Source organism: Lemur catta, chromosome 15 (assembly GCF_020740605.2).
Source record: "Lemur catta isolate mLemCat1 chromosome 15, mLemCat1.pri, whole genome shotgun sequence".
Classification (NCBI taxonomy): domain Eukaryota; kingdom Metazoa; phylum Chordata; class Mammalia; order Primates; family Lemuridae; genus Lemur; species Lemur catta.
The window spans coordinates 5,173,453-5,185,882 of NC_059142.1; the positions used below are offsets into that span (position 1 = coordinate 5,173,453).

Genomic DNA, 12,430 nt, shown 5'->3' on the forward strand with positions numbered 1-12,430 from the left:
TTGGAGATGAAGTTACCCCAGGCTGCCCGCTCAGATGTGCCCATTGATTCAGGCTTGACCCATGCCCCTCCAGGTCAGGAAGGTACGAAGAAGCCCTATGGGTTCAGAAGGGGCAGAGGCGCCTTCGCAGGTGCGGGTGGTGCAGGTGGATTATGGGTGTCCGTGAGTAAAGGCTGGAGGCGCAGTCCCGTTAGGCCGGCAGGACCGAGCTGGCAGGTGCCGGGGGCGGGCGGGCGTGCTGGGTCTCCCTCCTGCGGGCAGGCGGCGGGCAGCCAGGCGCGGCGGCCGAGCGGGGTAGCCCCGCGCAGCGCCCCCTGGGCCTGAGGGTTGGCGGGTGGCGGGGGCGCGCGCGGGCCGGCGGGGGCGCGCGGCGCTGCGAGGCCTGCGCGCCGGGCCGCGGGAGCCATGCGGCGGGCAAAGAGCGCAGCAGCTGCCGCCAAGCCGCGCGAGCAGAAGCGGTCCAGGGCCCCCGTGGCCGCCGCCCGGGCCCCCAACAGCAGCCGCGCACGGCGCTCGGCGAGCCAGGCCGGGGGCGGGGACCAGGCGGCGGCGAAGCAGCCGTCGCCGAAGCGGCGGCTGAGGAACTCGTCGCCGCGGGCCCAGGAGGCGGGCCCCGGGAAGCCGCCGCCAGAGCTAGCGCTGCTCCCGCCGCCGCCGCCTCCGCCGCCGACTCCGGCGACCCCGACGCCCTCGGTGCCCACGCTGGACCTGGGCGAGCAGCGGGAGCGCTGGGAGCTGTTCCAGAAGCGGCAGAGGCTCACCTCCGAGGGCGCTGCCAAGCTCCTGCTGGACACCTTGTGAGTGCGGCCGGGCCGGGCGCGCGGGAGCGGGCGCCACGCGACGCCCCTCGGCGCGGAGTCGGGCTCGCCGCCCGCGCGCGTCTCGGCCTGCGTGCGGGCCTCGGCCACCCGGTAGCGCTGCGTCTCCCGCGTAACGTAGCTGACACGTTTCCCCGTGTGGGCCCCGGGGTTGGTCCCTAATTCCGAGGGCGCGTGGCTCGGTAGGGCAGTGCGGCCCGGGACTGCTAGGGGCTTTGTCCGGAGCGTGTCTGAGGGCGCGCGCGGCCGTCCTGAACAAAGCGTCTTTCCCGGCCGCAAGCGTCGTGTCCGGGGACGTTGTCCTGTCGCCCGAAGAGTGCGGGGGCCCTTCCCAGTGAAAAGAAGAGAAATCCCCCCACCTTCCTTATACCCGCATTTTTTTGTGTGTTTCCACACGTGTTTTGGGGGGGTGGGTGGCAGGGAAAGGTAGAGGGGTTGAGAGAAGCGTGAGTAGTTTGGAACCAACCGAGAAGCCAGATCCCGTTATTGTTCCAGGCGCTGCCCGGGAGGGGGCGGTTATTGGTTCCGGAGAGAGGCGCGCGGAGACACGCTCAGGCCTCGCGCTGCCGGGGGAGGCTTTTCTGTTCTCCACCAGCTCGTGCTCCCGGGGGCTCCCTCACCCCCCCTCCAGCCTCTTAGGTGGCCGCGGGAGCGTCCCAGAGTGTCCGTGATTGGGAAAAGACCTACGACTCTGGCAAGAGCTGCCTTCCGTTCTCCAAATGTGATCTGGATTCCTGCCCCGGAGAACCAATTGTGCTAACAGAGAATTATTTTAACACCCTAATAATATATCTTAATGTCAATTATTTTATGAATTAAAAAGAGCAGTCAAAACACTAGGAAAAAAACCAAGACAAGAATAACCTGACAATTGCATAACAACCTGAGAATTACTTCTTTTCTTGAACGAAAAAAATGTTCCTCCTGTCATTGTTCCAGCAGAAATTTCTCTTAGGATGAATCTTCCTAGAAATGCAATGCGTATTTGATTTTCTGTGTCCTTCGCTTTTTGATTTAACCACCTCAGACTATAAACTGAATATTTAAAAAAAAATCATCCGTCAAACATTTGTTTGAGCACCAATGGTGTGCCAGCTACTGCTAGGTAAAAAGGATATAAAGATCCTTAGGAATGTAAAACTCAAATTTGAGGTAAATTTTTACTTTAAAACAAACTGATAAATGATCAAGAAAAATTTCTTAAGACGTTGATGTAAAAAGATGAGATGTTTTTCACCAAACAGGTATATTAATTATTTTTTTTAAGTCTACAAAATTATATGCAAAAAGTGTGTATAACACCGTACCATTTTTGTTAAAATATTGTATAGAGAAAAAGTTGGGAGGGATATGGAATATATAGCAAATAGTTAACTGTGCCCTCTGGGTGTAAAGATGACAGAAGACTTTCACTTTGACACTGTCACTTTGACACTGTCAAATATTGTAATATTTGTATTTTTTATAATAAACATTATGTGTCCAGAAAAAATTTTTAAAAAGATTAAGTTGCATAGAAACATGAAAAAAACATTCAGTCTTAATCAAATACGTCCAAATTAAGACCACAGTGAGCTGTTTTTCCTGTAATTATTGCTTGAAGATGTATAGTGAAATGTTTTCTCATTTACAATTGAGTAAGCGTGTTCAGTCCTTTTGGAAGGTGATTTTATGATATCTGTCAAATCTTAATGTTTGGTTATGGGCTTGGCTTATATATAAGTTTTAAAAGGATTAAAATTGCATGCAGTGTATGTTACAGCTATATAAAACGTGTATGAAAAATACTGGAGGGGAATATAGCAAAATTGTAAGATCTTTGTTACTTTTTCAGGAGGCTTTTCTGAACCGTGGTACTCAATTCGGTGCCCCATCTTACTTTTTCATAGCAGCCCGTACCACCTTTATCACAATCATAATTAAATATTATTTGGGTAATTTGATGGCTACTTAAGATCGGTAAGGGCAGCAACCATGTCTGCTGTATTTTGTTTACTGCTCTTTCCTTGGTGCCTAGCTCATAAAAATTTTTTGGTATTTGACATATAAATAAAAATGTTTGGGTGGTAGGATTAGGATCCTCCTCTCCCCTGACATTTTCTGAAATTTTTGAATGTTCTGTTTTACAATTTAATAAAATTTAAGAAATAGAGACAAAGACAACACTGAATCCATTCTTTTATGCAGTTGACAGTGCCTTCTTAAAAGCAGAAATGCTTTTGGTTGTCACATAGAAAAGACTTTTGTCTTATCTTCTTTCTTTCAACAACAAAAGAGAAAGCAGGAGTCCAACTATTCAGAAATCTTATCTTTCTGATTTTTGTTTCATTTAGTGAATACCAGGGCCTGGTGAAGCACACAGGAGGCTGCCACTGTGGAGCAGTTCGTTTTGAAGTTTGGGCCCCAGCAGACTTGCACATCTTTGACTGCAAGTGAGTATTTTTCTCTTCCTAAATTGGCTTAAAAGAATTTAAGAGTTAAGATGCGGTGCTTCAAAATAATCTGGGGAGTCGGAGTGTAAATGAAACAACATTGGCTATAAGCTGGTAATTGTTGAAGTCAGGTGATGGGTACATAAAGAGTCATTGTTCTATTTTTTTCCTTTTGTATGGCTTGCCAGAGAGCGCCTACAGCACAGGCCCAGGTGACAGAGTAGGGTCCTCAGGGCTCACGACTGGCAGAGTCACCCCTCAGACTGACACTGCTGTGGAGGCGGGGGTGGTTAGCTAGAGGTGGGTCAGACAGGGCACTGAGTGAAAACCCTTGGGCAGAATCTTTGTAGGATTCCAGAGTTGGGGAGAGGTGGCAGATACATGAGTGGAGGGAGTGTATACTTGCAGGCTCCCCGTGCTCTGCCCTCTCTCTCTGTTCTTTGGATGAAGCAGATAGTGCTGCCAGGGTCTGTGAAGAGCCTGCTTCTTAGCACTGTCCCCAGCACTATGATAGAGCAAGGACAGCAGGCTCTGACTTCCGTACCAATAGTTGATGTGTAGCTAAGTATTCAACAGTATCCAGTCCTTTTGGCCCCTAGGTATCTGAATTATATGCGAATAATAAATAAATAAATACCATGGAGTTACTCAAATGGAGAGCTGACCAGGCTGCTAACAGTAGAGTCCAGATTGGGAAAGAAGCACTGTGGGATAGCTTTAGTCTATACTAAATTAGAATTTTTTAAAAGGTAGCCTGAAAAGAGGGGATTTTGACTTAATTCCAGACATGGTAATTCTGGGGCCCTGTTTTACTTGGAGATAGACTTTCTATGACATGAAGATGAAGAAAGAAGGAAACCTAAGCTTCCTTGTCCACTTTTGGTGTGGATATCTGAGAGGCATAACATTGTACCAGTGTCTGAAATTTGTTTTCTATGTGTCTCTGAAGTCCGTTGCTTCTCTTCACTGTAAAGAACTGGGGGTGGGCAGCAGAAATGTGCTTCTGTGGGTCCTGGTTTTGAGTGGTGCATGGCCTTACCTGCTGGCTTTGGAATCCTGGGCTCTGCTACACGTGCAGAGCAGAGGCCCTGGGTAGCCAGGCCATCTGTCTGAGCTTCCCGCTTTTTGGGTGGTGCTGAAAGGGGCTTAATCTCTGGGATCAGCTGGCTCTTGGATCATACTGGGCTGGGCCGCTTGGACACACAGAGGTTGCAGAGGGACTGCTCACAATCTAGAATTCGTTCTTTCTATAGCTGCAGCATTTGCAAGAAGAAGCAGAATAGACACTTCATTGTTCCAGCTTCTCGCTTCAAGCTCCTGAAGGTTAGTGCTTAAGAGCAGGGTCAAGGAGTGCAGAGCCCATTGGTGAGGATTTACGACACCTGCCCCCGGTCCCCCCCCCCCCCCCCCCCCCCCGCCACGCGCGCACACACACACACACACACCCACACACACTGTGCCCTCTGTAGTGTGTGAGGGGTCTGGAACATGGCAGGGCCTCTCACAGGATTTAGTTTTCCTGTTTCCCCAGGTTTTATGTTTAGTTTTAAAGGGTAATGTTATTTTTTCCCTTTATTTTTTGGAGGCCTATTTGATATTATTGTGGAAACATTTTCAAATTCAGAGAACCAAAAAGCAAATTAATAAAATCACCCAAATCCTATCAACCAAAGGTAGCTACTATTAATATTTGGTGTGTGTCCTTGTGTGTTATTTTCTACACAAATACATCTACACTTATTGTTGTATATTTTTATCAAAGTAGGATTTTACCATTCTTTCTGTTGATAACCTACTTTCATCATTTCCCAATGAAAAGCTTACATAATTTTCTTATTTTTAACTTTAATTTTATTATTTTAGGGAATTTTTTATACTTGGTACAAAATTTGAAAGGTAGAAGAAAATACGTATATACACAATGAAGAGTCTTCCCTCCACTGTCTCCAAGCCGCTAGTCACCCCCTACCCCACAGCCAACTTCCTAGTTTACTTATCCTGTCATCTCTTTATCTGTATCATTGGATTTCTAGGTGAGTCCAGTTTGTTTCTGATTATAAACAAAAATGTGATAAACTTCCCTGTGTATAAATCTTTGACAATTTATAAATTGCTTGAGCCCAGGAGTTCGAGGTTACAGTGAGCTATGATCATGCCACTGCACTCCAGCCCAGATGATAGAGTGAGACCCTGTCTCTAAAAAAAATTAAATAAATAAATAATTTTTTAAAAAATTTAAAAGACTTTTAGCACAGTATGGCAAATGTGGAGTTGGGTGGGGCTTTAATTCCATCCTTTGTTCCTGCTTCACCTGTCAAGGTCTGACAGAGCTCTCTGTACCTACCAGTAGTTTTGGTGTAATTATCTGTCTCCTTTACTAGACTTTGAGTGTCCCCAAGGCAAGGTACTAAGATTTAATCCCAAATGCTCTGGGCCAACCTGTCTCTTCTTTGCCTGCCCCTTGGTTCTTGAACAGCACATTGCTTGGTGTGGGCGTGTGGTAGAAGAGGTAGGCCAGGTGGGCAGCCCATCTGTCCCTTATGTTTCCTGTAAGCAAAGTGCCTATGTGTGTCCTCCGATACCTGGTGCAGGCTATGGCCCCCACTCAATCGGCTTTGCCTTTAATCACCTGTGACAGATGGTTTCTGGAAACACCACCAGGTCTAACCCTGGGTTCTTGGGTCTCGGAGTTGATGCTCATACAGTTTTCTGATCCTCCTTGAGCGTGCTGACCCACATGTCTTCCTGGTACTCTATGGCACCGTTGTCGTCTTCAGCCCTAGCCCACTAGAGAGAGTTTTCTGCTTGTTTATTTTATGGGCCCAGCACCCTTCCACTGTGCTATTCTGCTACCTGCTTGTTTATTTTAAAGTAAGTACAAAATGTATTAATTCATTCAAGTATCTATGAGGCAACTGCTTGAGCAAGGCACTGTTCTACTCAAACACAGCAGTTAACATGACAGACGCTGAGTTTACATTCCATAGGTGGGGAGACAGATAAATAAATAAGAAAAAAATCTGATAGTGTAGATGCTATAGAGAGAGAGAGTAGAGCGATATGCAAGAAAATAGCCAGTAGCTACTGTAGATTGGTTAGGGAGGATCCCTCTGTGGTGGTTAGAGCTGAATGATGAAGAGGGCTTGGGCAGGAAGGGTGTTGTAGGCAAAGGGAACAGATAGTGCAGAGGGCTTCTGGGACTTACACTCGGCGTGTCTGAGGAGGCACATGATGGCCATTGTGGCTGGGGGTCGTCAGAGGGGTGGGGGAAAGTGGACTGAGATGAGTTTGGAGAGATGGCAGCACCAGGGAAGGAGACAGATCTGATGCTTCATTTAGTGAGGCCTATGGAGGGTGTTAAGCAGGGCAGCGACAAGATCTGATTTGATGTTTTAAAAGCTCATTTGGGCCGCTGTGTGGAGAGTGGATTGGAAGGAGGTAGGAATGGAGACAGGGAAGCAGGCAGGGAGTTGTTATGGTAGGCCAGGAGAGGCAGTGGGAGCTTGGATTGGGACGGTAGTCACGGAAATGGAAAGAAAATAGATAACTGGACGTGTTTTAAAGCAGTGGTTCTCAAACTTTAGTGTGTGTACAATCACCTGGAGGGCATGGTAAAACATTATCTGGCCCAACCCCTGATTCTGTAGGTCTACAAGTTCTCACGTGGTGCTGATGCTGTTGGTCTGAGGACCACGCTTTGGGATACTTTATGTTTTAGGGCAAGCATAAACAACTATAGAAAGCATTGGAGTAGAAATGAGGAGAGGAAAGAGAAGTCGAAGTTACAAATGTTGGGCCTGAGCAACTAGTTGTATGGAGATGCTCGATCCTAGGGGAGAAGCAGGAGTATGTGTTGGCTGGGGCTGGGGGGTGCTGGAATCAAGAGTTCTGTCCCAAAAAGTTCAGTCCAAGGGATCTTTTGAACATTCCTGTAGAGGTGGGAAGTGGGTAGCAGGATATACAAGAATGGAGTTCTGGAGCGAGATCAGAGCTGGAGTTACCACCTTGGGAGTTGTTTGCGTGCTGAAGTTGCTTAGAGCTGTGGGACTGACGAGGTCAGCTGGGGAGACGGTGTATCCAGAGAAGGGATCAGGCTGAGGCCAGCCCTGGGGCCCGCAGAGCTTCATAGAGAGTGAACAGAACAGGAAGAAGAGCAAGCAGAGGGCTCTGCCTCCACTGGGAGGCATGTCCAGTGGAAGGAGGAAGGACGGGAGAGTCAGAGGCCAGTGTTCCAAAACAGGAGTGCTACTGAGAGGTCAGGTTAAGAAGAATCTAGCGGTCCAGAGAAGTGACCATTGGATTTGTCAACATGGTGGTTGTCAGTGATTTCTGACTGGGCAAGAAGACAGAAGAAATGACCAAAGACGTTGAGTGCAGCAGAGTTTGATGATAGGCTACAAGTTCTAGTGGGGAGGAGCGGGCATGGGGTCAGGTTGGTGGATGTTGGAATAATACAGGCACGGGGGCCTGGGTGCCACTGGGTAACTTCTGGTAATGAATGAGGTAGACTAGGATGTGAGGTGTCTCCTGGTAATCCCTTGAGGGAAAGTGAATTTCGGGCAACTCTGGATGGTTTGGGACTACTTGGCAGTTCTTTGCTGTGTCTATGTGGTGTGGCTGTGGTGTAAGAAAGGCCTCTCAGGGAACTGTTTTTATATGAAGCACAAAGCTCTGTGAGGGTCTTTCTTTCCTGCCGCAGTGGGTGGTGGTCTGGTGCTGGGGAATTATTAAGAGATTTTACAGTGATGAGGAACCTCCACTCCCCACAACCCCTTCCAGCCACTGAGTTTCCCTCCCTAGAAGTAAACCACTGTTCCTTGGATACCTCTTCAAAGGCACATACAAGGATATAGCCTTTTTTAAAAATTAAAATGGTACTGTATTACACACATTGTTTTACACCTTGCTTTATTCATTTTGTAACCTTGGAGGTTGTTCCATATTAGTATTTATAGAGCTGCCTCATTTTTTTCAAAAGTTACAGAATATTCCATTTTATGAGTGTCCATAATGCTTTAACCCGTCCTCTATTGATGGACATTTTCTCAATCTTTAGCCTTTATAAACAGTGCTATAATATCTATATACTTGTGTCACTTGAGACATCTGGAATATGTCTGTAGGATAAATTTCTAGAAGTGGAATAGTTTGCTAAAGCAGTGGTCCCCAACACCAACCAGGGACCGGTTTCATGGAAGACAATTTTTATACGAACTGGGTGTTGTGGGGTGGAGCTCAGGTGATGATGCGAGTGATGGGGAGCGGCTGTAAGTACAGATGAAGAGATGAAGCTTTACTTGTTCGTCTGCCAGTCACCTCCTGCTGTGCAGCCTGGTTCCTAACAGGCCAGGAACTGGTACCCGTCCACGGCCCGGGGATTGGGGACCACAGTGTTAAAGGATACATACACTTTAAAATTTTGGTAGATATTGCTAAATTTTTACCAGTTCATATTCCCATGCCTGATACGTGAGAGTACATATTTCTTTATATGCTTATCAATACCATGTTAACCAACTTTTTGATTTTTCCCCACCTGACAGTGAAATAATATCTCATTGCAGTCTGTCATTGTGAGCATCACTTCCTAGATTAAAGAACTATTGTTTTTCCTTTTCTCTGAACTGTTTCTTCATGTTCTTTGTGCAGTTTCCCATTTGATTTATCCATTAAGGAAATGAGCCTGTCTATGATGTCTGGCAAATATTTTTTTCCTGGTTTGTCCTTTGTAGATTAATTCAACTACAGTCAGCAATTTTCTTAAAGGTCTTGAGCAGTACTGTTTTGGGGACATGGAGAGCCAGTCCTTTGGGTGAGCTTCTCTCCTTTGGAAGCTTACATTTCACTCCCTGACATTGACAGGATCATGATCTTGCCGTGGGTCAGAGAAGGCTCAAGGCTGAGTTCTGTGTGCATTTGATCTAAGGGAAGCCATGAACTGTCATGTTCCACACTAACATGTGGAACAGTGTAGATGGGTGTCTGTCCTCAAGAAGCTTCCAGTCTTTTGTGGGACATAGGACATATCCTCATAATCCTGAGAGCCCTACTAAAGAACTCCCCCCATAAAGTTAAGATTTATTTTTTAAATGACATAAAAATTAGTCCCTTTGTAAAAAGAGAACACTTGCCTCTTTTCACCTAGGGAGCCGAGAATATAACCACTTACACGTTCAATACACACAAAGCCCAGCACACCTTCTGCAAGAGATGTGGTGTTCAGAGCTTCTATACTCCCCGCTCAAACCCTGGAGGCTTTGGTGAGTAAAAGGGATGGACTGTGAGCTGTGGGGGACACAGAGGCCCGTGGTGGTCTGGATTAAAGTTCTGGTGGGACAGGTGTGGTGCCCCCTGCCTGGCTAGGCCCTATCCCATACATGTCTTAGGAGAACAGGGTTCTTCAGCAGAGCTCTTTCCAAGTGATAGAACATAAGACTGGCTCTGCCCAAACCTATCTAAATCCCTTAATCTGAATATGGCAAAATCTGATGTCCAGATGGTGATTCTTACTGGTGCTGCTAGTGCTGTGTGTCAATGACATTGAAGGGCAGAGTAGACAGGTGGGGAGCTGGGCTTGTGGGGCCAGAGGAGGGTCAACTTTAATAATGACAGGGGTTAAGGGAATGAAGCAGGCAAGAATGAGGAACATTTATAATGCTGTTAAAAAAAATTGAGCTGCAGGGGCGCCTGTGACTGTGACTATCTTTTGCCTCATGGTATGGGAGGGCATGATGTTGTCCTCGCCCCCCCCCCCGCCCCCTTTCTTCAGCATCTCCTGTTCGTTCCTCATTGGTCCCATGGAGACCCCTTCCTGCAGGGTTTTGAAAAGTATAAAATCCTGTACAAATGGGAGGCATTTAATTCCTAGGAAGTTATCTATCTAAACACAGAAAAAGCCTGTGAATTTTTCAGGCTACCAGTCAGAAATTGCACCAGGCTGAGCCTCTCTGCTATTTTGTACTCTCGATTTCATGTTGAATGGTGTCCAGCCTTGGCTATCTCTGGTTCAAGGAGTCTGATCCCCACTGGCAGATGAGGAAAGTGAGCCGGAGCCTTCCTGGGCATCGGGCAGCGTGCCAGTCTCATTGCTTAAGTCATAAGCTGTAGTATATCACTTGGAAAGCCTTATATGTAGTGCAGTGGTGCTTACAGGTGGGGGTTTGTCCAAGAGCCAGTATAGCATCTATTCTCACCCATGCTTGGGCCCCCCTTTCTCTGTGCTGCTTCCCCCTAGGAATTGCCCCCCACTGCCTGGATGAGGGCACTGTGCGGAGTGTTGTCACTGAGGAGTTCAATGGCAACGATTGGGAGAAGGCCATGAAGGAGCACAAGACCATCAAGAACATGTCTAAAGAGTGAGCTTCTCCCTGTCCCTCCCTGAACAGGAGGAATGATTGGGGCCAGCAGCCGTGCTGTCCCTGCCATACCTAGGTGTTGCTCCTGGATATGGCCACCCCAGGCTACTGGCTTCGCTGGCCAGCAGCCACCTGGATCTGTGCAGTTTGCTCCAGCTACCAATTTGTTTAGGCAGCTCTTTGTCTTTCCTTAGCCCAGATTTTGATGTAGGCTAGTTGACATTCTTCCTTCTCTTCTCAACTTTTGTGTGATCTTATAGGGAAAAAAAATAAATATTTTTAACATTAAAGCAGTTACTATGGTTTATCATTTCTTTTGCACTTTGGTTTTGCTTCTAAGGCTAGTCAATTAATAGCAGAAATTTATTGAGTGCTATCAAGATGTTTACAACCAAATTGCGAAGAAGAGATAAGACAGATGAAGACCAGTGATTAAAAAGAAGATTGTGAATTATTACAATCCATGTGAGCTGTGAAGATGATACGAGCTCTAGTTCAGAGGGTAGAGAGGGAGGGCTGGTCAAGGAAGACTTGGGGAGGGTATGATTTGATTTGAATCCACTTTTTTTTTTTTTAAAGGGGAAACAGCTTCTAATTCCTTTTTTAATTGTGGTAAAATAGATACAACATAAAATTTACCATCTTAACCATTTTGAAGCGTGCACTTCAGTAATGTTAAGTACATTCACGTTGTGCAACCATCATCGCTGTCTCCAGAATTCATCTTGGAAAACTGAAACTCTGTACACCTTGCAAAACTGAAACAACAACGTTGGGCCTATTTTTAAAAGAAGCAAGATTTAAGAAGATAGAGGGGAGGAGTAACTGTGTGAACAGAGGTACAGGTACATGCAAAAGCCAGGCTGAATCAGAGGTTTGGATTTGAAGAAGTAATGAAGAGATGTGAAAGGTATGTTGAGGCTGGACTGGTTTTGGATAGTAGTCTTAGGACTTTGGCCTTTATTTTGTAGGCATTGGGAAGCCTTGGACAGGATGCATGAAGTCTGGCCTGTTAGTCTTTTGATGGGTTCCCCTGTCTCCCTCTCTACTTTCTTCACCTTGCTGCATATTACTCTCAGATTAACTTTCCTAAAACATTCCTCTCATTACCAAATACTGAGTATTTGTCACACATAATGGTCAATACTTAGTAAATATTTGCTCTTTGCTTTAGGAAAATTCATCATGAAATGATTTGAAAGGTAGATTAGACAAGGAGGAAATAAAGATGGCCAGTTCCTTGGTTTACTGGTTGTGCGCGGTCACTGTCTCTTCTGGGTCACCAACAGCTACGTTCACACTATAAAGTTGGGAGAAGCTGGGCAACCCACACAGGACCTGGATTTTCAGGGCCAGAACTCTAGTTATTCTTAAATTTTTTTTTTTGAGACGGTCTTGCTCTGTTGCCCCGGCTAGAGCGCCGTGGCATCAGCCTAGCTCACAGCAACCTCAAACTCCTGGGCTCAAGCAATCCTACTGCCTCAGTCTCCCGAGTAGCTGGGACTACAGGCATGTGCCACCATGCCCGGCTAATTTATACATATATACATATTTTTTTTTTAGTTGTCCAGCTAATTTGTTTCTATTTTTTTTTTTTTTAGTAGAGACAGAGTCTCGCTCTTGCTCAGGCTGGTCTCGAACTCCTGATCTCAAGCGATCCTCCTGCTTCGGCCTCCCAGAGTGCTAGGATTAAGGCGTGAGCCACCGTGCCCAGCCCTTAAATTTTTTATTTTATTTTAAAATTATACAGGTAATGGCCAGGCGCGGTGGCTCACGCCTGTAATCCTAGCACTCTGGGAGGCCGAGGTGGGTGGATCCTTTGAGC

General features: G+C 46.6%; 1 protein-coding gene across 1 annotated transcript; it reads left to right on the forward strand.

Moving 5' to 3' along the window:
• Nucleotides 1–311: 311 nt before the first annotated feature.
• On the forward strand, nucleotides 312–10,898 carry CENPV (centromere protein V). Its single transcript, XM_045526842.1, has 5 exons — nucleotides 312–797; nucleotides 3,152–3,250; nucleotides 4,504–4,573; nucleotides 9,396–9,510; nucleotides 10,485–10,898. The coding sequence occupies exons 1-5, from the start codon at nucleotides 406–408 to the stop codon at nucleotides 10,607–10,609; spliced, it is 801 nt and encodes a 266-aa protein (XP_045382798.1). The 5' UTR covers nucleotides 312–405; the 3' UTR covers nucleotides 10,610–10,898.
• The last annotated feature ends 1,532 nt before the right edge of the window (nucleotides 10,899–12,430 follow it).